Source organism: Geotrypetes seraphini, chromosome 3 (genome assembly GCF_902459505.1).
Source record: "Geotrypetes seraphini chromosome 3, aGeoSer1.1, whole genome shotgun sequence".
Taxonomy (NCBI): domain Eukaryota; kingdom Metazoa; phylum Chordata; class Amphibia; order Gymnophiona; family Dermophiidae; genus Geotrypetes; species Geotrypetes seraphini.
The window spans coordinates 270,758,381-270,783,221 of NC_047086.1; the positions used below are offsets into that span (position 1 = coordinate 270,758,381).

Here is a 24,841-nt window from a genome sequence, read left to right on the forward strand (position 1 = left end):
TTTTTCAGGGCCACATTTTGGATTTGTAGGTACTTGGAGGGCCACTTCCCCCCAAATAGTTAATGTCTTATTAAAGAAATGATAATTTTGCATGAGGAAAAACTTTTTATAGGTTATAAATCTTTCCTTTTGGCCAAGTCTTAATAATAATATTGTCATTTATAGCTAAAGAGACATATGATCAAGAAACAGTTTTATTTTACTTTTGTGATTATAATAAACATACCGAGGGCCTCAAAATAGTACCTGGCGGGCCGCATGTGGCCCCCGGTTTGAGACCACTGGTCTAAGAGGACCACGGATGCAAGGACTGAGAGAAGGTAAGGGAAAAGGGGTACTTCAGCAAATGTCCAGGCCTCAGCACGAGGCCGGACCTGCAACGGAAGCAGCCGCAGTTTGGGAGCAGATATTGATGGACAGGGGGAGCAGGGAAGAGGTGCTGCTGGACGGGGGAGGTAAAAGGAAGGGAGAAGGGCTGCTGCTGGACAAGGGGAGCAGGGAAGTGGTGCTGCTAGACACAGGGGAGGTAAAAGGAAGGGAGAAGGGCTACTGCTAGACAGGGAGAGCAGGCAAGGGGTGGTGGTGGACAGCCGAGGAAAGAGAGAGAGACAGACAGAAAGAAAGACAGACAGAAAGCGGCCAAGGAGAGAGAGAGAGAGAAAGAAAGACAGACACACATCTATTCTAGCACCTGTTAATGTACCGGCCTTAAAGACTAGTAATATAATAATGTGATAATAGTGGTCAGTCATTCAGTCATATCCACACCGTCAACAGTGTCTTATGATGATGGTATATCAAACATCATTGCACCCACCTGCCACCTAATAACTTAAACTTGCAATGTTTTTCAAACAGTTATTCAAATACCATATATACTCAAATATAAACTGGGATTTTGGGGCCAAAAAATTGGCCCAAAAAGGGGCGTCCTGGTTTATATATGGGCCAGTGCCCCCTCCCAGAATTATTGCAGGCACCTGCCAGGCTCTGCACTCTGTTCCCCCTCCCTGCCCTTTCCTCGTACCTCCTCTGCTGATCCCTGGTGGTCCAGAGGTGCAGCGGGCAGGACCGATCTTTCCACGCTCCTGCCCCACTGCTAACCTGATCGATGGTAGCTGCCGTGAGATCGGGTTTCTTCAGCCACTGAGTGGCACCGAGCAGGAACTCGCTTTGGTGCTGCTGCTTAGTGCTGAGCGGCTTCCTGACTGGCTCCCGTCAATTCTTGTTCTTGTTAAGTAACTTAGGCACTGGTAAGGCCCCTACCAGGGCTTAAATTTAGGTGCCATTTCTTGAATTTCCCCCTTAGTGCCAATTCCTGCACCTAACTTTAAGTGCCATACTTATGTCTGCTAAAACCTGATGTAAAATTCTGGTACCCATTAGACAAGCTGAGGCCATTACCGTCACCTGCAAGTGAAAGCTAATCACCATCAATCAATAATCACACAACTCAGTTTTATTGGAATAAATATTTGGCCGCAGCTTTATTATCTATCTGAATATTATCTCCATTTACAATACAATCTGTGTCCAAAAACCAACAAACCCCCCAATGCATATTTCACACAGGGAGCTATTCAGTGTCAAAACTAGCTCCCGTTAAGTCTTTAAATTATAACATTCCCCCCAAACATGACCCACGGTAATGCAAGGCCATGCTTCCCCTCCCCTCCCCCAAACATGACCCACGATGATGCAAGGCCATGCTTCCCCTCCCCCCAAACATGATACACGGTGACGCAAGGCCATGCTTCCCCTTGCAGTGGTATCGCATACAAGTGTTACATTTATTTATTTATTAACTGCTCATCTCCCAGATCCAACTGGGCCAAACCCCATTTTCCGCCACAAGCGGTGACAGCCTCGAGCTTGTCACCGCTCCCCCACCACATAAGCTGCGGCCAACAGCTTTAAAACAAGTCTCTAACAAATCCTAAAGAGTACCCCAATAAAATTGGCCAAACCTATGCCTGAAAGGTAAACAGCATCAGGACAATAATGTCCAGGGAAAACAGCTGCAGCAAACTCATGAGAAACCACTCTAAACCCCCAAAAGCTCAGTATTAAACCCATTTATGCAACCACTCAATAGCAACCATGTCCCAATCCTCCTTACGCACTCAATAGAGGACCAAACAAAACAAAAGGGGTGGTGGCTGTCAGCATAGCTATCGCTACCATTCAGCATTTTTAGTTGGCATTACTTATGTCAGCAAAGGCCTATGGGAAATTATATCAATCTGACTCTGGCATGTGAATGCAGATAGACCCTGAGGGCAGGGAGACTGTTTTAAGTAGCCCTGATTGATATGTTTTAAGAAGCCCTGATTGAATCATGATTAGCTAAAAGGTGTTAATGTCTGATTAAGAGGGTGCTTAGGACAATGGGTTCAGGTGCAAAGTTAATCAGAAACTATTGTCAGAGACAGACTGGAAATACATATATTACCATAGCATATTCTTCGGCTGTCTAGCAAAAGTTTACTAAGAAGGGGGAGATTTAACTTCTATTGAAAATTCCAAGCTATAAAAGCCTCCTCTCTACAACACACAAAAATATATCTATCAATCTATCTCTTGGCTCTTGGTACTCTGGTCCTCTCTTGTTTCTCTTGAGCTCTCTCTCTTTCTCTGTCTATCCTTCTCTTTATCTATGGAATACGAAGCTTGGACCATCACCCCATCCCCCTTTTTCTCTCTCTCTGCCTTTCCCTGGAACTTCACGCTTCCTTCTGGACTCTGTAAGGCAGGGAAACTGCTTTGCTCTCTCATAAATTGTAATGCTTAATTGTTGTAATGCCTATGAATACTACTTTTCTGTAAGCCTATTTCTATAATATATATTCTTTATGCAATCACCTCTGGCTGTGCCTTTGATTCTACTTCCTGGTGAATCTTCAGTGAGGGAACTGAACCTGGGACCTGGCGTTTGTAAGGGCGCCTCTCAAGTGACCCCACGAACCATATATTGTGGGGGCCACTAACAAACCTGACATTTTGGGGGCTTGTCTCGGTCCTTCCTGATGATTTCATTTGGGTAAGTAGAATTCAATTTTTTTTAATGTATAGACGGAGTGAGATAGAAATCAAAATACCTTGGAAAACCCTTAGATTGATTGTACTTTGGAATGGATGACACACTGTTGAAAAGTTCCAGTAATATTGTGGGGTTTTATACTTGGTGAGATTTTATTTATCAATAGACTTTGTATTTTTGATTGATAGACAGAGTAAGATAGAAATCAAAAGACCTTCTGGAACCCTTAAATTGTTTTAGACTGGATGACACACTTGTGAAAAGTTTCAGTAATATTTTGGGTTTTATATTTGGTGAGATTTTACTATCAAAAGGCTTTGTAGTGTTACCTGTGCCAGTTTGCATTGTATAGTTTGCTATTATATGCTTGCTAGAGTGTGTTGCATTTAAGAATATTTGAGCTGCTCTGAAGAAAAGCAGGGTTCAAAGTGAAAACAGTCACTCAATTAAGACACGCCACATCTGTACTAATAACTTTTACTTTTTACCTTGTGCTTTTAATTCTATTTCTTGTCAGTCTCTGCCCTGGTGAAAGGCCCAGTGCACCTTTGCTCTTCTAACAGACTTCTTATATTTTTTCCTGCTAAACTTCTGCCTGTAAATTTCAGGTAGTAACCAGTGTGGGCAAGTGTGGGCATAAGTGTATTATTTATGCCAATGACTCTTGCCTAACACGCTTTACCTCGATATTCTACCTATTAACTAAAGTCTCCCTCCTTCATAAGTGGGAGCATTTCAATCTCAAAGGCTACACACAGACAGGGACATTTAGAAGGCCATAAAACACAGACAGCAGACAACAGATCCCACCTCAGGGGCAGTATGAAATCCTCTCCCTTTGCTGAACAAATGTTACAACCCACCAAAAGAATCAGAAGTGAAGCAGAATAGGAGATTAGGAAATTGTCTTTGCTGGAAAAGGATTAGCAAGAGTCCCTCCCAACAAATGCTCCATACACCTAACCATAAAATCTATAGTCCATGCCCCACTGGACTCAGAAACAGCTAGGACAATCCTTCCCAGAACACTAGAATGGTACACAAGATACTGCACATTCCAATTACTCCATACACATGTACAAAAGAATCCAAATTCCTGATCCTTCCAAGCAGGTGACCGGGGAATAGGCAATTGCATTTAACCTGCAGTCAACCCAACATCTCCAGATAACTACCCCGTGAACACAATAGCAGGTCGAGAAGGTGCTAGCTCATCCACTCGAAAAGCTGCCAAGTGCCGCAAAAAAGGCTAACCTCCAGAGCACCACTACAAATCATGAAGTGCACACATCAGGCAATACTGCAAACCAATGTCACCAAACCCTTATACAAAAAACAAACAAGTAAACCCTGCACATGGACACTCGATCACACGCACCTACAATCAAGTTCAGTACCAATTTCATTACTTCCATAAAATCCCCACACCAGCAAATGTCCAGTGAACCATCTTCCAAAATCATCCTACAAACAAACCATACAGCACTAATAGAACATGTGGCTGTTCCATATGAGAAAGGAGCAATGCACCTCTGGCACCCAAAATTGCAGAAAATGAATCAAACAACGCAGTTTGGCTCCCAGCACCTAGCCAGCGCTTTGCAGTTCCTCATAACCCAGTCTGAGGACAAGCAAAGCCACCTAGAAAAAACATAAGGGTAGATAAAGACCAAAATGTCCAGCCAGTATACCCCTCCACAGCAACAATTAACTCCTCCTCCCTCCCAGAGAGTCCATGTGCCTATCCAATGCCTTCCCCAATTCAGAAACTATTTCATACATCTACTACTCCTACACCTACTGGAATTCCAAAACTATTTCATGCATCTACCCAGTGGCGTACCAAAGGGGGGGGGGGCGGGGGATGTCCGCCCCAGGTGCACAGCTTGGGGGGGTGCACAGCTGGCCAGGTCCGGGTCTTCCTGCCCTTCCTTTCCCCCAGCCGCGCCGCTACAATCCTACCTCCCCCCGCCGACAAAAAGTCTTTCTGACGTCAATTCTGACGATGGAGAGGACGTTCTGAGCCAGCCAGGCAGTGATTGGCTGGCCCGGAACATCCTCTCCGACGTCAGAATTGACGTCGGAAAGACTTCTTGTTGGCAGGGGAGGTAAGATTGCAGCGGTGCGGGACGGGGGAAAGGAAGGGGAGAGGCGCTTTTTTTTTCCGCACCAGGGAGAGCAGGATGTAGGCAGGCAAGCTGGCTGACTTTAGTGCGGCAAGGAGGGAGGGAAATAGGTAGACAGGCAGGCTGGGTTTGGGGTGGCCAAAATCTGGAAGGTAGTGGGGGGACATAAGGAGGCACTGGGGGCACTAAGGACATGGAAAGAAGGCACTGGGGGCACTAAGGACACAGAACGGGAGCATTGGGGGCACTATGGACACAAGACGGGGGCACAAAGGACACAGGATGGGGCACTGGGGGCACTATGGACACAAGATGGGGACACCATGGACACGGGAAGGAGGCACTGGGGGCACCATGGACATGGGACGGAGGCACTGGAGGCACCATGGACACGGGAAGGAGGCACAGGGGGCACCATGGATACGGGACGGAGGCACTGGGGGCACCATGGACACGGGAAGGAGGCACTGGGGGCACTATGGACACGGGAAGGAGGCACTGGGGGCACCATGGACACAGGACGGAGGCACTGGGGGCATCATAGACATGGGACAGAGGCACTGGGGGCACTATGGACACAGGACAGAGGCACTGGGGGCACTATGGACACAGGAAGGAGGCACTGGGGGCACTATGGACATGGGACTGAGGCACTGGGGGCACTATGGACACGGGAAGGAGGCACTGGGGGCACCATGGACACAGGACGGAGGCACTGGGGGCATCATAGACATGGGACAGAGGCACTGGGGGCACTATGGACACAGGACAGAGGCACTGCGGGCACTATGGACACAGGAAGGAGGCACTGGGGGCACTATGGACATGGGACTGAGGCACTGGGGGCACTAAGGACATGGGAAGGAAGGAGGGAGGGAATAGAAAGGGACAATTGTTGGACCTGAGTGCAGAAAGAAAGAAATGAAAGAAAAGATACAAAGTCAATTAATAGATGTCCCCTTTTGATTAAAAAAATAAATGGTCACATTACCTTAGAGGAAAAGTATCACTGTTTGCCGACGATGCCAAACTATGCAACATAGTTAATAAAAGCAGTGTGTCTGACTTTATGATGCAGGACCTAAAAAAGCTTGAACAGTGGTCATCAACTTGGCAGCTAGGCTTTAATGCTAAAAAATGTAAAGTAATGCACCTAGGCAAAAAAAATCCACACAGAACTTACACACTAAATGGTGAAACCTTGGCCAGGACCACGGTGGAACGGGATTTAGGAGTGATCATTAGCGACGACATGAAGGCTGCCAATCAAGTGGAGAAGGCTTCGTCCAAGGCAAGACAAATGATGGGCTGTATCCGTAGGGGTTTTGTCAGCAGAAAACCTGAAGTCATAATGCCACTGTACAGATCCATGGTGAGACCTCATCTCGAATATTGTGTTCAATTCTGGAGACCACACTACCGAAAAGATGTGTTGAGAATTGAGTCGGTTCAGCGAATGGCTACCAAGATGGTCTTGGGGCTCAAGGATCTCACGTATGAAGAAAGGTTAAAAAAACTGCGGATGTACTCACTGGAGGAGCGAAGAGAGAGAGGGGACATGATTGAGACCTTTAAGTATATTACTGGGCGTATAGAGGTGAAAGATGATATCTTCAGTCTTACAGGGCCCTCGGTAACCAGAGGACACTCGCTGAAAATCAGGGGAGGGAAATTTCGGGGTGATGCTAGGAAGTACTTCTTCACCGAAAGGGTGGTCGATCATTGGAACGAGCTGCCTCAGCGGGTGATTGAGGCCAGCAGCGTGTTAGATTTCAAGAGAAAATGGGATATTCATGTGGGATCTCTAGGAGAGTAAGAATCAGGGAGTGAATCATTGGTATGGGCAGACTCGATGGGCTATGGCCCTTTTCTGCCGTCAATTTCTATGTTTCTATGTTTCTACCTCTGACTTATTTTCTCTGCAGCAGAGTTGGCAGCCGCGCTGAGGTGCAGAAGGTCCCGCGCTGACTCGTCTGCCAGCTCTGCTCCGGAAGAAGTAAGTTACATCGGAGGGGGTGGACTCGGCAGACGCAGTCATTGCGGGACTTTGCCACAACTCCCTGCATCTGCCGGGTCCACCCCCTCCGATGTAACTTACTTCTTCTGGAGCAGAGTCAGCAGACGAGTCATCGAGGGACATTCCAGAATGCGGCTGCTGAGTCTGCCCAGAGCAAGTACGTCGAAGTGGGGTGGACTGGCAGCCGGCAGCTACAACCATCATGGGACCTTTCTGCATGAAGGGAGAGAAAGGAGCAGGATTGCTGGAATGGAAGAGTGGTGGAGGGAAAGAAAGGGGGCAGGGTGGTATGGAAGGGTGGTGCTGATAGAATTGATGTACAGAGAAAGGGGAGAGACATAAGGGGGAAAGATATTGGAGGGAGAAAAAGGGGGCAGATGCTGATTGAAGAGGGGTTGATGGTGAGAGAAAGGGCAGACATTGGATGGTAGTGGGGAGCCTATGCTGGATGGAAGTGCAGATGGGAGAGATAAGGGAGCAAATGCAGAAGGAAATGGGAGGAGAGAAAGAGGGGAGCAGATGCTGGATGGAAGTGGACAGAGAGAGAAGATACTAGATGGAAGGGTTGGAGAAAGAGGGTACATGATGGAAGGAGGGAATAAATAAAAGGAGGGTACATGATGGGGAGAAAAGGATTGAGTTAGGGAAACACTGGAGGGGTGAGGGAAAGAGGTGGCAAGCTTTAGGTAGACAGTAAAAAAGGACATTGACATTGATGAGAAGATAGTAAGAACTTAATCTAGACAGATTAAGAAAATAAACTGAAAAAGAAAATGAGGGGAAAAAGAGAAAGGGATTGCAGAGGAGAGGTGTGGGAGAGGGAAGGAGAGGAGAGAGATGCCAGACCAATGGGGGTGAAAGGAGAGATGGAAGGGAGAGGCATACAGTTTCTAGAAGGGGCATAGAAGGAGAGAAGATGCCATATAGGGGAAGAGAGACGGTAGACAGTGGATGGAAGGAAGAGAGTTACAAGAAGATGAGGAAAGTAGAAACCACAAAAGACAAAGGTAGCAAAACATTTTCTATTTATTTATTGCTTTAGGAGACATGTGTCACTGTTTCTGTGGTGCACTGTATGCAGAGTCCAGCTTCTTACTGGTTTAATTTAACCTTTGTCTATGTATTTCTATTTTATCCCCTCTTTTACAAAACTGTGGAGCGTTTTTTAGTGCCAGCCGTGGTGGTATCAGCTCTGATGCTCAGAATTCTATGAGCGTCAGAGCTGTTACCGCCATGGCTAAAATTCACACTACAGTTTTGTAAAAGGGGGAGGGGTTAGTTTGTGATGACATATTCCATACTAGGTGAAGGTGTTTTCTGTGTTCTATGTGTTTGAAAGACATGGTTTTTTGTTAGGATTGACTGCAAGATTGATCTGTACTAGTCTGGCTTGTTTAGTTTTACAATGGGTGTATTGATGTTGTACTGCTCACTGCAGTATGTAAAATGCTGCCTTTTCCTAGGTACTCATGTGTGACATGTGGCTTGGTACTAAAAATCATGTTTTTCGTACAGATGGGGGGGTGTCAAAAAATGATGGGCACCGGGTGTCACATATGCTAGGTATGCCACTGCATCTACCTCACCTTCTGAAACAACGTAGTACCATACAGTACTGCAGAGCCCAGCACTGCTGCAATGCATCCCCTGCCTTCTTACTCTGGATTTGCTGTCTAATAAAAGGGGAGTCATCTCATGTATAGTTAGGCCACATAGGTATTTAAACATCACTATTATCTCCCTTCTCATGTATACAGATGGAGATCATGAACTCAGTTCCCATATGCCTATAGGACATAGACCAACCCTTGTAGTAGCCTTCCTTTGAACTGAACTTAAATGTATACAAAATTCACAAGGAGGCAGCAAACTTCCATTGTCCTGCTGGCCATACTGATCCCCATGCACCCAAACATCTATCTAGCTTTTGCTAGCACTGTTACAACCTGGTTGTTTCCTGAAGCTCATCACATACAATCACACCAAACCCCCACTCCTCATTCGTACACCAAGGTCTTCACCCCTTAATTGCATCATGCCCTTGTGGTTTGGCAACTCAAATGCATGACCTGGCATATCTGAGCTGCACAATATGAAGCCATTCTACAAACTTAAGTCCATCCTCGTTAGGCACACCATCAGGACTGTCTGGTCCATTACTGCTTTGGCCTCCTCCACAAAAAGGCATATCTTACTTACAACCCTACAATCCCACTTACAAAATTGTAAAAAGAACAAGCCCAATAACAAACCTTCAAACACACTAACCATCTTCTGGGACCACAACCCACTGACACCTTACTGACCAACTAGTTCCTGCCCCAGACCACCAGTAGAGCCCCCTATACCGAGAACACTCAGTACAATATGCCTATGAAAATGGTAAAATTACTAAAATCAAAATACACCATATTCACCACACTCCCCTTATCTAATGCCAAGATCACCCAAAGAAAGTAAGTAAATTTGTCAATCCAAATCCGTCTCTAGTGAATCCCCCAAGCTCTGTTATAAAAGTGTTTCTATTGAGTTACTTACCAAAAAGTCAAACTTACCGGCCTGTATATCTCTAGTGCTGCCTTTTCTCCATTTGTTGTGGAGAGAAACCACATCCTCCCTGCTCGATTCCTGCATTACCCACTCCCGACTCTAAAGAAGCAGTGAGAAGGTCAGTCAGCAGAGTCATCAGAACTACCCCCAAATTCCTGCAGTACCCTTGGATGTACCAGCCATTTCCCTCACGGTATCCACCCGTAGTTCTAACGAACCCTCACAAACCCAAGCCACTGAAAATCAATCAGGGTTTATTACGCCTCCTGCCCCAATCATATGAGGTGTTTTTACACCCTCCCCCAAACACTTCAGCTGTGAACCCAGAACAGAAAATATTAGTGAAGTCAGCTATCTCTTTATCAGCTGCTACTTATTGCCCTCTTGTACCCTTGGGTTCCATATGCCACTTTTGCATGTCTTCCTATCCCTAATAAATCTAAAAATGTCTTGTTCCCATCATTACTGTGGCAGCTATATATCCTTCCATCTCCATCTTCGCTTTCCAGACTACTTGACTAACCCCCCCTTAATTCTATCCAATAGTGCCTCTGATGCCTTGCACCTCATAAGAACAGAACATAAGAACTGTGATACTGGGACAGACCAAAAGTCCATCAAGAACAGTATCCTGTTTCCAACAGTGGCTAACCCAGGACCCAAGAACCTAGTGAGATCCTATAATCCAAATTCCATGCCCTAGTAATAAAACAGAAATTATGCTGCCTATCATAGGATTAAGCAGAGGATTTCCCCAAGCCATCTCAATAAGGCCTTATGTACTTCTCTTTTAGGAAAGTATCCAAACTTTTTAAAACCCCGATAAGCTAACTGATTTCACCTCATTCTCCAGCAATGAATTCCATAGATTAATCACATGTTGTGTGAATACATATTTCTCTTGTTTGTTGTAAATCTAGTACTTAATAACTTCATTGCACACCCCCTAGTCCTAGTATTTTTGGAAAGAGTGAACAAGCGATTCACATCAACCCTTTTCACTGCACTCTGCTCAGTATTTCCTATACATGACATACACAATGGGTTGTTATCCTTACAATAACTTTGTTCAGGTTTGCTCACCACTTACCTAGATGATTCCCCACTAACACCATAAAAACTTTTTCCCTTTAATTTCTCCAGCACAAATAAACCAAACCCTCAACTTTACTACAATGATCTCCCCTTTCCACAGAGACAGACACCAAGAAATCTATTTCCTCCTAACACACACACACCACACACCCAGAAAAACACCACAAGTACATAATATGAATGTACCTGAAACACCAAGAACAGGTCATCTCCAGCTAAGCTAACAAATCAGGACAGCTGACACCAAGCTGAATCGACACAGAAAGAATGCCAGTCACAGGAAGATACAAGAGACCCAGAAAGGCCACAGCACAAAAGGAAAATTAGGAAGATGGCCCCTATTGACACTCCAAACAAAATTTTAAATCACAATGCGAAAATGGTGATGCTGTATAGTCATGCAGCCGCTGAGCACACAACTATTGCAAAGGCAGCTGCCAGTGCTCCTCAGCTCCCAGACACGAGAACACAAAATCTGCGAAGGCCGCAAATCCACAACTCTGCCTAGCAGTAAAAACAAACACCTGAATGCAGCATCGGCACCTCCCAACTCCCTCCTTATCTCTAACACCAGAATTCAGCGTCAAAGCCTCAAACCTTTCTAGAAGTGCCCAACCGTGTGGCACACAGACCAGCCAGTTACTACCCTCGTGAACTAAAGATCAACCACCTGCCAGCTCCCCCAGACTAGCCTACTAAGAAACAACCTAGCAAAATTACACCTCAACAAAAAGACCTCAAAAAAATAACCCCAACAGGTAAGTCCCTCTCTCACACACCGTACATTAGCAGGCAACACCTTTCACATCCCATCTCTCTCACAGCCAACCCCCTCTACCCATGGCCGTGCAGAGAACTCACCAAATTGCAGCCCAACGCTAACTGCTGCTCCACACTGGGGACTGTTGTGCTGCCAGGCTGTAAAACCTCCACAGAAGAGCCCAAACTGCCCCTCTCCATTGCAGCCTCTGCTTCTACAGGCAACAAATCCAGCACCTGACAGACAAATAGCCTGCCCTGACTAAAACACAGACACAGAGAAGGTTAACAAGGCAAAAAATTCCCTTACTCAAAATAAATCAAACTTCCTAACATTAAAATCACAATGAAGAAGAATATTTTTAGTAAGAATTAATATACTCTGAAGAGAATAATCTTTTCCTGAACAGACTACTCTACTATTCCCCTTTCCTCACAGAATTCACTCCAGCCTCCCATAACATCCAACCAATCATGTGACTGCTCCACCCCATCACCTTAGAAACCTCCCTAATTATTTTTCTTTCTTACAAGCTCTATTAACCCTTTCTTACCTCCTCTTATAAACTTGTCAATCCTTATTCTACAGACCCTTGCCAACACCTCATATATTCCCCTCACCCTCTGCCCCCTCCCATTTTACCCACACCATCATTCAATAAATATTACCAGCCGGTGACATCAGCTCAGCTAATGTTATATCACACCAGATGAATCTGGTGTTCTTAACTATGTGAAAAACTTCTTGAAACAACCCTAACAGGTCCATGGCCATGCCTCCTTTTGAGTTTCACGACAGGCAGACAGATGTGCACAAATTTTAATGAGTGTCAATTAACTTAATTAGTTGTTTGTACAGTACAGTTATAGTATGTACATGTAAAGCATAAAACTATAAGAACAAATACTAAAGCCAATGAATAAATAGCTCGCTGGATTTATTGTTTGTTTTTATAGTTTTTATGCTTTGCATATACATATTTTTTTGTGTTAAGGTATGTGACTTGTTAATGAGATGTGTTTTGTTGTATTTTACAGTAAAAGTTAATCCCTTGAAGCAGCCCAAGCAGGGTGAAACACGGCCTTGTCAGTCAAAGTCAAAGAGTCTTAAGAAACCTTTATTAAAGTAGGTTAAAATACTGACTATGTCTGCCGCCACTATTTCCTTCTTTCGAGTCTTAGCAGACCATCTGCCTACTTGTTTCTTGGGACCACATATAAAACAAACAGGGGATAACTTTCAAACAAAGTACTTATGTGGAAAATCTTTGATATAATTTAACAGAAGACTCAACATTAGTTTTGAAAGGGATAATAATTCCTTTGAAAATTAACTCAGAGAAAAGGCACATACAGATATCTGCACCTAATATTGGCGCAAGTACAATTTTCTATGTTAAATTTCCACGTGTATTTGAAAATCCAAAATTATGCATGCAAGTGAACTTTTTTTTTTAATTATTTATTTATTTATACAATTTCAAATTATTTTCAAAGCATAATGTCTTATACAGAAAGTATTATCAAGAAAAAAATATTCATTCAAATTATTCATTCAAATTATCAAACATGAAAAAAGAATAGGAAAAGTATATTGCTATTTTGAATTTTTAAACTTGATCCACTCAGGTCCACAAAATTTGGGTCCAAGAGTAATTTAAACTTAACATAATCATGCAATAAAGAAAAGTATAACTGTTGCTGTCAGAAAGCTATTTACTAAGATACAGATGTTCCTTCATTCTCTAGACCAGGGGTGCCCACACTTTTTCTTGGCTTGCGAGCTACTTTTAAAATGACCAAGTCAAAATGATCTACCTACAATAAAATTTAAAAAAACACAGCACACTGTACGCAGAGAAAATATTCATTATCATTTATATTCGGGGTTTTTTTTTTTCCCAAAGAGGTCAAGGCAGATGACTTTAAAATATGCAATGTCACCTTAGTAACAACTATACAAAAATAGATAAATATACCTCCTTCCATTTTACTAAACCGCGATAGCAGTTTTTAGTGCAGGGAGCTGTGCTGAATGTCCCGCGCTGCTCTCGACACTCATAGGCTCCCTGCGATAAAATCCTCTACTGCGGTTTAGTAAAAGGGGGCCATAGTGCAAAATATAGATAGCAGATATAAATTATCAAAATGGACACATTTTGATCACTAAATTTAAAATAAAATAATTTTTCCTACGTTTGTTGTCTGGTGATTTCATGAGTCTCAGGTTGCACTTTCTTCTTCTGACTGTGCATGCAATATTTCTTTCCTCCTTTCTGCCTCCTGCATGCTTCATCTCCTCCAGACCTCATTCCATTCTCCAACCATCTGTGTCCTTCCATGAGTCCCTGCCACCCTACACACTCCATTCCCTCCTCCTTTTCCTTCCTCTCTCCCTGCCCCCTCCCCTTTCTTTCTTTCTGTCTCCCTGACCCCTCTCCTACTTTCTCTCTGCTGTCTTTCTTTCTGTCTGTCTCCATGCCCCCCTTTCATTCTTTCTGTCTCCCTACCCCCCTTTCATTCTGTCTCCCTGTCTTTCTGTCTCCCATTTCTTTCTCCCCAAGCCACCACACGGGGCTGTCGTCTGGAAACAGGCCCCCAAAGCCACCGCCGACATCTGGGAACAGGCCCCAAACCGATGCCGCTGAGTTTTCCCTATTTCCTGATGCCGCAACAGGCCAACAGCTCCCCCCTCCCCCCCCATGTCAATTGTGACATCAGAGAGGAAGTTTCGGGCCAGAATTGATATCCGGGGGGAGGGGGCTTGCCTGGCATTTCTGAAGTCGCTCCTGGCCTGTTGTGGCAATGGAGAATAGGGAGAACGCAAAAGCAACGTGAGTCACGATCAACTCGCGTTGCCTTTGCAATCGACTGGTCGATCGCAATCGACCTTTTAGTCACCCCTGCTCTAGATGCTTTAAGGAGATAAAACTGGTTAGATGGACTACAAAAATATATTTTAAGGAACGATATCTAATAACACACTTGCAGGGGTATCTAAGAAAAAAGAGGCCCCCTAGTTGAATCACCCCAGGTTTCAACATTAGAAATTCTTGTCTTCTCTTCTGTGTTTCTCTCGAGACGTCAGGAAAGATCTGAATACAAAACCCCAGGAAGTCTTTAGCCCTATTTTTAAAGAAAAGTTTAAGGATCCAATCCTTGTCTGGATCTAATGCTACAGTCAATAAGAGAGTGGTTGGAATAGCCACTTCTCTATCAGATTGTTCCAGAATAGCGGTAATGTCTAAGGGACCTTCCTGCAGTTTTCCATCCTCTTCTTTTTGTATTTCTTTAGTAGGCAAATAATAAACCCTTGTCAAAGAAGGTAGGGAATCTTCCAGTATTTTTAAATTTTCCATAAAGTAGCGCTGTTCCATCTTCCTTGGGGGGAATTGTTGAGATATTGGGAAAATTTATCAAACGCAGATTGTTAATGCGGTTATTATTCTCAAGAGCTTCCAATTTCCTCCGCATTATTAAATTGTCCTCTACCAACAAATCCTGGTTCTGCTTAAATGTTGTTAGCTCTTTATCTTTTTTGTGAATTTCAGTTTTTACAAGTCACATCCTGTTTTAAAGAGTTAACCTCTTCCTTTTGAATTTTCAACTCCTTATTCAAATACTTTATCTGAGGATTAATAGACTTCCCTAGATTCACCACCAAATCCCAAAGGGCATCTAGGGTAACTTCTGGGGGTTTAGCCACTGGAAAAGAAACTGCTGGTGGAATTAAACATTGTTCCTTTAGATGTGTTACCTCCCTTGTGCCTTGTTTCTCCATAGATGTCCCAGCCGTGGGATTCAGGAGAAGAAAATCACTCCGAGCAGTCTCAAACAGCAAGCCCTCCAAAACACTGGCCTCTCAGGACGATAATACTTCCTTCTCAGGTGCATTCTCATCTCGCGGTGAGCTAGCTCTCAATGGCTCTGGGGGCTCAAGGTGACGTCCAGCCCAAGGGTAGCTGCGGCGGCACTACACTCTGCTAGCGCTCCTAGCAGACGATTCCCTGACGATATCTGCTCCTCTCGAAGACATCTCAGTTGGGGTTTCAATGCAGTGAGAGGCACTGCCAACACTTTTCCTCCATCTCTTAGGCATTGCAAAAAGCAAAAGTGTCCTCTCAGCGTTCAGTTAATGGCAGCCATCTTGGATCGTAAAAGTCCACAAGTGAACTTTTTGCCTCAAACTCAACTCCAGTAATACCTCCCTAACACTACTATATACATATTCTCCATCTCATGGATTCTATAAAGTCAGACACACAAATTTGGGCATGAATCCCAGATGCATACAGAAACTAATTAGTCAATTAGATGTCAACACTCAGTTGCTAGAGTTAATTGGCAATAATTATGAGTTAATGTGTGCATCTGCCCTACACCCTATGTTGTAATATGGGTGCCTAACTTTCATAGTGTGCAACTCAAAAGGAAGTATGAACATGGGAGGGACATGGTCAGGTAAGGGACATTCCCAAAAATTAGGCGCGGTTATAGAATGCTTGGATTTCTGCTTCTATACTGTCAGTTGAGCATGAGGATTTCCACCAGATTTCAGCAGGTCCTCACACCCAAATTTGGGCATGGGACTCCACTCTAACGAGCTCATAATCAAAACATTCAAATGTCCAAAAAAGCACCCAAGTCTGCACTTGAATGTTTTTCTCACTAAAACATCCAAGTTCTGATAATAAAAACTCATTTCCCAGACATCTAGTGGGATGTTTCACTGGCTGTCCATCCACAGAGTTTTTTTTTTGGGTGGACTCACTACAACTTTTAAGAGGGTTATGGTGAGATATATATGTGGCATTCTTTATGTGAATTTCACAGCAGTATCCTCTAAGGTGCTCCATTGCTCTGTTGGTCTATGGGGTCAGTTTATCATAATGCTGACCCTTCCCATGTCCAAAAGCAGTTCATTTGGACTTTTCTAACTTCAATGATTTGAAAATGGGGTATAACTTTGGATGTCCTGGTAGACAATTATCAAAAAAATCCATTTTGCTTGAAATGTCCAAATCGGACATGGACATTTGTTTTGAAATGCCCCTCTAAGTGTTATGATGCACTTGGCCTTCAGCTACATAGTAAGATGTTTCATTGTACTGTAAGAACAGCAATAGCATCACATATCTTTATTTGAATGCTCTAATGTGTGCCTATTAAGGTGTTTCACTGGTATTATGCTGACAATGTATCATATTGGACCCTTTTTTTGGTAAAGTGTTAGAGAAAATTGTTATGAAGCAACTTGATGTTTTTGTTCAGGAAGTAGGATGCTTGGATTCCATGCAGTTTGGTTTCATAATGGCCCATAGTGTGGAATTATTACTACCTTCAGTTGTTGAGACCTTGAGGGTGGGTCTTGATAAAAAAAAAATGTCATACTATGTTGTTTCTCTGGATGTGTCAAGGACTTTTGACACAGTAAATGTAGATTTGCAATTGTTGAAATTATTCAATCTTGGTTTGAGAGGGGAGGTTTATTCATGGTTTGCTTCTTATTTACAAAGGTGTTTTTTCATTGTTCAGCATGGTCAGGAATTGTCCACAGAGAAGATAATGAAGAAAGGAGTGCCTCAGGGTTCTGCGCTGTCTTCATTGTTGTTTAACATATACATGATTATTTTTGGAAAATTATTTTGTTCCTTAGGATTAGAATACCGCCTGTATGCAGAGGACATCATGTTCTTTTTCCCCGTTGGGAATTTGCAAGAAACAGAGATAAATTTGAATAACTATATGCATGAAATAACAGTGTGGATGGGGCAGCATGGCCTGCAGTTAAATATGAAAAAAACTGAGGTTTTGATAGTGAGGGACATTGGCATTGTTGGTAGCCCTACAATACTTACCGTAATGGGCACACAATTATTGGTAAAGCCTGAGATATTGGTCCTTGGGGTATGGTTAGATTCTCAGCTCTCAATGAAACAACACATAGCTAAAGTGGTACAAGGAGGATATGCACAACTTCATATCTTATTTAGATTAAAACCAATGTGCCTGCCTGTGGATTTTCACTGTCATTCAAGCCTTATTGTTATCTCAAATTGATTACTACAATCTTTTGTATCTCGGATTGTCAAAGAAAACATGCAAACCTGTCCAACTTCTAATGAATTTAGTGGCTAGATTGATAATGGGCATTCCTGGTGTTGCCCATATTACTCCAATCTTAAAAGCTCTCTGTTCAAAAACAGAAAATTTGCTATAAAGCTCTGTCTGTTGTTCATCAAATACTGTACTCCTCTTCTCCTACTTGTTTTCAAAGCTTATGGGAAATATATCAACCTGTAAGATGTTTGAGGTCTGAGGGAGGGATGTTGCTCATCAGTTTAAAAGAAAATGGGATTCGTTATGTTAAATCTAGAATACCTATTTTCTCACTTTCCGGTAAGAATCTCTGGAATTCAATTCAAGATATAATGAGATTATGCATAGATTGTATGTCTTTTAAGAAAATGTTAAAAACACTGGATGCTAAACTAAACTAAACCTTAAGTTTGTATACCGCATCATCTCCACAGAAGTGGAGCTCGACACGGTTTACAGGAATTAATAAAGAAAGGAACTCCAATGGAAAGAAGAAGGGCTTAGTAAAAAGGAAAGAAAGAGGAGACTTAGTATAGTGGAGAGGGAGGGAGTAGTTACATTTTAGAGAAAAGCCAAGTTTTCAAATGTTTTCTGAAACGTTGGAGGGAGGTCGAACTCCGAAGAGGGGCAGTAAAGCTGTTCCACAGCTCGGTGATCCTGAAGAGGAGGGATGTTCCAAGTTTGCCTGTATGGGATATGCCTTTTAAAGAGGGGAAGGATAGTTTGAATTTTTGAGTGGATCTGGTGGAGTTAGGATTCGAGGAGAGCCAAGAAAGTGGAAAAAGGGGAGGAAGGATGCTTTTCACTAACTCTGTGGTTATTATTTGTTTTAGATTTAAAGAATTCTGTATTAAGGAAATTTGTTTACTGCATTTTATAATGTTTGTGGCTTGAAATTGTGGATGTAAATGTTTTGTACATCGCTTAGATTTAAGCGATTCATAAATTTTTAAAATAAATAAAAATAAATATTGTTGAATGTTGTTCCATGCTGTTAATCACAGTATCATTTGTACTGACATGATCATATATCTAATTGTTCTACAATGCTGTTAAATGTGTATACTTTTGATACTGTTTCATGTTAGCCCTATTACTAGGTTTCAATTTGCCTTTCCCAAGTTTACTTTAATGATTGTATTTATGCTTACTGATATATTTGGTCATTTTACTATTGATATGCTGTTAACAAAATTTTAAGTTTGATCTTAAACTATACCTGCTGTACACTGCCTTGGGTGAATCTCTTCATAAAGGCAGTTAATAAATTAAAAAATAACTATTATATAAAGCTTGCTTGGCACGTATGGCTGTTCTGTTCGAGGAAATGTCTTTGAAAGAGCTCCTATCAAGGCCACTTTTCCATAAAATTAGGAACGAGTGCTGCCTGTCATAGCACAGAAAGATAGCTAAGACACTCCTTCCAATCTGTAATCAACCACAGAACAAATTCACTTTAAAACATTCTCTTTATTGTGTTGCATGAAACCTTTGCTTATGATGTGTCTGAAAGACTCCACATTTTCCATCGTAGTATTGCAATGCAGCACATGATGTCTGTGTAAGCCACATGAGAAGAAAAAAAAACATTGTTTTAGTAATACATGTTGTGTAAGCCACATGAGAAACACATGCTTTGATTTTCACTGATAGTATCTAAAATCCATATTGAAATGCACATGAAAACACTGTGAAAAGGAAAAGAAGCATTTTTTAATAATACATACTGTACACTCACAGAAATATAGGTCTGCAAAATGCAAACAAGCAAGCAGCAAAAATGGTGGTGTAAATATCTACAGAATGCAAACTTGACAATAAAACAGGAAAAGGCACATCAAATATGCTTCTGCTTTAAAAATAATTTAATTGAGTTCATATTCTGCTCGTTTTCTCTATATAATAGGTGATTGCACTCCAAGTGTGTATACATATACCACAAAGGTATATAGCATATACATTTTTCAACTGGAAGGGTATAAAAGCGGAAAACAATATAATAGATTAACACTGAAGGATTAATTACAGAGCAGCTTAAACATAAATGTTACTACTAAAATGATCCAAGAATCTAGAAAATGGTCTACATGTTTTCATAAGTTGTCATAACTCATACCTGGGTTATTCCATAATTTTTCCTATCAGTACATAAAGATTTCCATATGATCCAAAGCTCCTACAAGTGAATTAATCCTATAGTTGCCAGTATATTGTACCAGACAACTTTAGTGTTTAAGAAGAAAACAGAAATAAGTGATTTCATACCATATTTCCACTGAAAGCTGTGTTATTGTGTCTAATCAAGTTTACACTTCTGGGGTAGACTTGTCACACACAAAAAAAGCATGGTAAAACGTAGTAGTACTTTAGTGAAAGTTATTTGAAGTGGTACTGTGTTCTAAAACTTAGTAAGGCCTATTACATCTGGTATTTTTTTTCACACATCAATTCTGTACCATAAAAGAGTAGAGACATCCATCCATCCTATAAAGTCTTTTTTTCCATTACATTGAGGACCTCATCCAAAAGTGAAGGCCCGAGATCAAGTTGCAACGAGAGAAGAGAACCTGTTATATCTGAAAGGGATTCTTCAGATTTAGACTCTGTCTTTGTCAGTTCACATGGAAGATGACTATCTTCAAACAAATCAACTGTTTGCCAATCACTGTATTGTTCAGAAAAGCTGGATGAATGGCTGGCTCTTCCATTAGAACAACATGAAGTGGAACCATTTGGTTTCCATATGGCATCTTCATTGTATTGATTCCCATTCTCAAACTGTTTACATTTCTCCTGTACTTGTTCTTCCATTACAGGCTCACAGCTAAGTTTAGGAATTTTCGAAGGACCGAATGCGTCCTGTTTTGAATTAAATGTCACTTGTGATAACAAGGGCAACATGAGGGCTTGAGAACCACCAATGGCAGGAAGTGAGATGGCATTTTTGAGCACCGGAGAGGGAGTGTCTGAAAACATAGAGTCAGAAGTGCTGTTTGCCCTCAAAAATTCATTATGTCCACCATAAACCCCCACCCTTGTTTTTCCTTGATTCCCAGGCAGTAGCTCAAAATTTCCTTGCAGAAATGATATGTCCCCAAAAACATCATGCTGTCCCTCTTTTCCAATGTGTATGGTGTGGCGAAAGTCTCCAAGGGGTGGGCTGATCATATCAGGGGACAAAATGTCCCTTAGTTTGAATTTCTTTCCTTTTTTGTTGTTACCTGTTTTCAGATAAATTGGAGTCTTGGCTGGCATGTCGAAACCAAATTCAAGAAAATCTGTGTTATAGGGGAAAACCAAAATCCTCGTTCTAAGGGGAGGGGGGAAAAAAGAACGTTTCCTGAATAAGATGTTCAGATGCAAACTAGTCACATTATTGATGTTTCACACACTCAGCCGGATCAGTCAGCATGAGATGCCTTTGTAGCTATTGAAATAAGCTTGAGGGAGTCCAACGTAGACCAGTTCAAGGTTAAGTGTGTGTCCCTTTGCCAGGTGAAATGACCGGAAATACGCTTGGTCGCTTCCAAAGCCAAGGGGGACCTGAGTGGGAAACAAAGCAGGTTATCATTAACTACTCATCATGGTTCTACAGGCTTGTTTTAACAAGAACAATTAGTAACGGCACAGGCTTCCAAGCTGCAGATTAGCTTTGTGATTTTGCTTCCCTTCATTAAGCAGCATGAAAGGGTTTAGCTTGGCAAGGGCTGGCCAGCTACTTTCAGACTTCCTAGTTGTTTGAAGCCATAACACTTTAATCACAGTTGCTGAGCAGTTCAGTTAATAAACTCACCATCCTGGGCTTTGTATTGTGGTCTTTTTTGCCAATATTTGTCAGTTGCTTTTCAGTTTCCAGCTTACTAAACTAGCAATAACCAATGAAAAACTCCATGACTATTGTAAAAACACATAAATCAAAAAGACAGTAATAGTTGTTGAGGCTTATTATTTTGGGGTCAATATTCAAAGCAATTTAACCAGACAGAAACAGCTCCTGGCCAGTTAAATTGCTTGTTCAGGGCTAAACTGTCATTTTCAGTGGCACTTCACCAGTTAGTGCCACTGAAAATAATCAGTTACTGCCAAACTCAAAAACAGCTATTTTGGGAGCGCTCTGAGGGCAGAATCAGCACTTGGCCAGTAAAGTGTTGATATGCAGCCAAGTTCAATGCATAAGTAGGACTGCATAAAAGTCAGTCCTATCTTTATGCAGTTCACAATAGCTGATTTAAGTGCTGAAGATTGCACTTTACTGGCTATGCGCTGGCTGGCTCCGCAGACCCGGAAATTCAGTTCAGTTCTCTGGATATGGCCCACATTGAATTTCCAGGTATAACACCAGTGGAGCTAAATATCCACCCCATTAAATTTGGGGGGTAATTATTATTTTGGCATTCAAACAAGTTCAAATGTTAAATAGTCATATTACAATAAAGCACTAAAAAGTTAATTTTGTGCTGCTAATTAACACCTAAATGCCAGCCTGTGAAACGTTTTTTTAAAAATCTTTAGCTATAGTAGATAGCCAAATTAAACATTTATGGGATGTCCCCACAGAGGTGTAAAGAAAATCTTTGCACATTTCTAATATCTGTAACTGAATCTCCTTTATGAGTGTACAGGTCTTTTAAGTCTAATAAGACAAACAATGGTTAACTGCCATCTGACAGGGCTTCATGCTTGATGGTCAATGTAATGAAGTACAGTGGTACATCGGTTTACGAGTGCACCATTTTGCGAGTGTTTTGCAAGATGAGCAAAACATTTGCAAAATCGGTGCCTCGGAAACCGAGCATGGCTCGATTTACGAGCACCCTCCCCCCCACAATTCGGCACCCCCGCCACGATCCGGCACCCTCCCGACACGATTGGGCACCCCCCCTGCCACAAACCGGCACCCCCCCCCCCCGACACAATTGGGCACCCCCCGCCGCTTCTTACCCTCATCTGGGCACCCCGAAGATCGGCCTCCTCGTCTGCTGGGCCTTGAGCATGCTCAGATGCTCAAGGCCCAGCAGACGAGGAGGCCAATCTTCGGGGTGCCCAGATGAGGGTAAGAAGCGGCGGGGGGATGCCCAATCGTGTCGGGGGGGTGCCGGATCATGGCGGGGGAGTGCCGGATCGTGTTGGGGGGTGCCGGATCGTGTCGGGGGGGGTTCCAGATCATGGCGGGGGGTGCCCAATCGCGTCAGGGGGTGCCGGATCGCAGGGGGGCCTTCGAGGGGAGCAATGCCAGTTCTCGGGGGGGAGGGGGGGGGACGCATCAAAGCAAGTTTCCATTATTTCCTATGGGGAAACAAGCTTTGATAAACGAGCATTTTGGATTATGAGCATGCTCCTAGAACGGATTATGCTCGTAATCCAAGGTACCACTGTATTCTAATGTCTTTCTTAATGTACATTATAGAAACGCTGGGGGCTCTGGCCTGCTTAAAATTGCCTGTGGCCATATTCAGCAGCACTAAGCCAGGTAGTGCACTAAACTGTGCTCTGAAAGGCCCCCCCAAAAGTGGCCCAGACAGGGGTGGGCCAGGGAATGCTGCTGGTGAGGAGCTAGGGCTTGTTCATTAAGCAGTGTTAGTCTGTCGCCCTGGAAGCATCAGTTTGCCAAGTTGCAGCCCCATGACTTCTTTTCTTAAAGGGTTACCACCTATAAAAATATTTATTTATTTAATTTTATAGTCTGTCCTCTCAGAGGAGCTCAGAAAGGATTATATTATTACATACATAATAAAGATTAGTATATTGAAAGTCAAACAGTTTCAGAATTACATATATGGTACGGATTGGGTAACGTGACCATACGCCCTGATTTGAACGGGACTATCCCGTTTGTAATTACCTTGTCCCGTTGTCCCGAAGCACACCTAAAATGCCCCGTTTTTGGAGCCTAGGATTTCTTCCTGCTTGTCCCTACTTCCCCGACGCAGCAATAGACCAGGCGCTGCAGTGACTGTGCTGGGCCTACAAGCCTTCACCCCCCCCCCCTGTCAATTCTGACGTCAGAGAGGAAGTTCTGGGCTAGTTCCTTAAAACTTACATTACAATTAGCCAAAAAAAGGATTGGTCCTTATTGATAAAATATTTATCCCATGTTATGTCAATGTGGAAAAATACCTAGCATGCATTGTACCAATGCACTTTATACATGTTTTACGAATAGGAGAAGGTAGGTGGAATAACACAGTTATAATTATCATAACTGTACAACTGAGACAAAAGTAAGACTAATAATTAGGAAGACAAATTCAGAAATGAAAATTTCCCTCTATCCTCCGCCCCCACTCATATTATTTCCAGCCTTCTATGCACTATATCACACCAAAGCAAGGTCACTGAGGGCTAGAATCTAAAAAAAATCTGCGTAAAAAAACGACGGGCTGCTTTCGCACCTGTTATAGTAGCAATTTTTAAAAAGTGAGTCATTCTTCAAAAAATGCTGATGCAAATGAGGTTGGTGGAGAGTAGCAAATAATTGCTAATTTTGCATGTGCCCATCGTTTGTGATAGCGATGGGCAAATGCGAGGAATAAATGCACCCCCCCAAAACTACCAACAACAAACCGAGCCGCCGAAGTCCACCTGACAGCGGAGAGATGCCCACTCTCCCACTGCCATTCAATACACTCTCCAGCACCCCCTCGGGAGTGGGAGACATGCTCATACTCTCCTGCCACCCAGCAACAGTCCCCTGACAGCGAGAGAGATGCCCAAGCAACACGGCAGCGAGAGAGGGGCCAATCAGAGCTTCAGGCCTCTTCCAGGCCTATTTTAAAGAGGAGGGCCAGCTGGTCAGAGGGAGTAGGCATCCCTATGGCCAGCCATCTATTAAGGTAAGGGGGAGAGGATGCGGGTCATCGGAGGCACGGGGGGGAGGGGGTTGTGCAAAAAGTGCATATTTTCCTGTCAGCACATGAGGATGTCATCTATGCCCTAGAAGCTGGCAAACATCTGTTGACTGTGACAAATGGTGGATGTTCTATTCTGGTACTTTCCAAGAAATGCTTGGATCACAAGAAAGCCACAATGTCAGGTCAAGATGATATGGTCAAAATGAAATCATCTGTAAATAAAGCTGTTGGCAATCTACAAGCAAGATTAGGAGGTGCCCACCCTCAGGGATCATTGACCTTAGTATTAAGAATGCATTGTCAT

At 42.9% G+C, this 24,841-nt stretch overlaps 1 protein-coding gene across 7 annotated transcripts in view; it reads right to left on the minus strand.

Moving 5' to 3' along the window:
* Window positions 1–19,136: 19,136 nt before the first annotated feature.
* Window positions 19,137–24,841, minus strand: part of CDC42EP3 (CDC42 effector protein 3) — a 172,864-nt gene continuing 167,159 nt past the window's right edge. For all 7 annotated transcript variants that reach the window (XM_033937769.1, XM_033937774.1, XM_033937772.1 and 4 more), the window contains one exon: window positions 19,137–21,229. In XM_033937769.1, the coding sequence (XP_033793660.1) occupies window positions 20,171–20,941 (771 nt within the window). In that variant the 5' untranslated portion in view covers window positions 20,942–21,229 and the 3' untranslated portion in view covers window positions 19,137–20,170. The remainder of the gene's footprint in view (window positions 21,230–24,841) is intronic.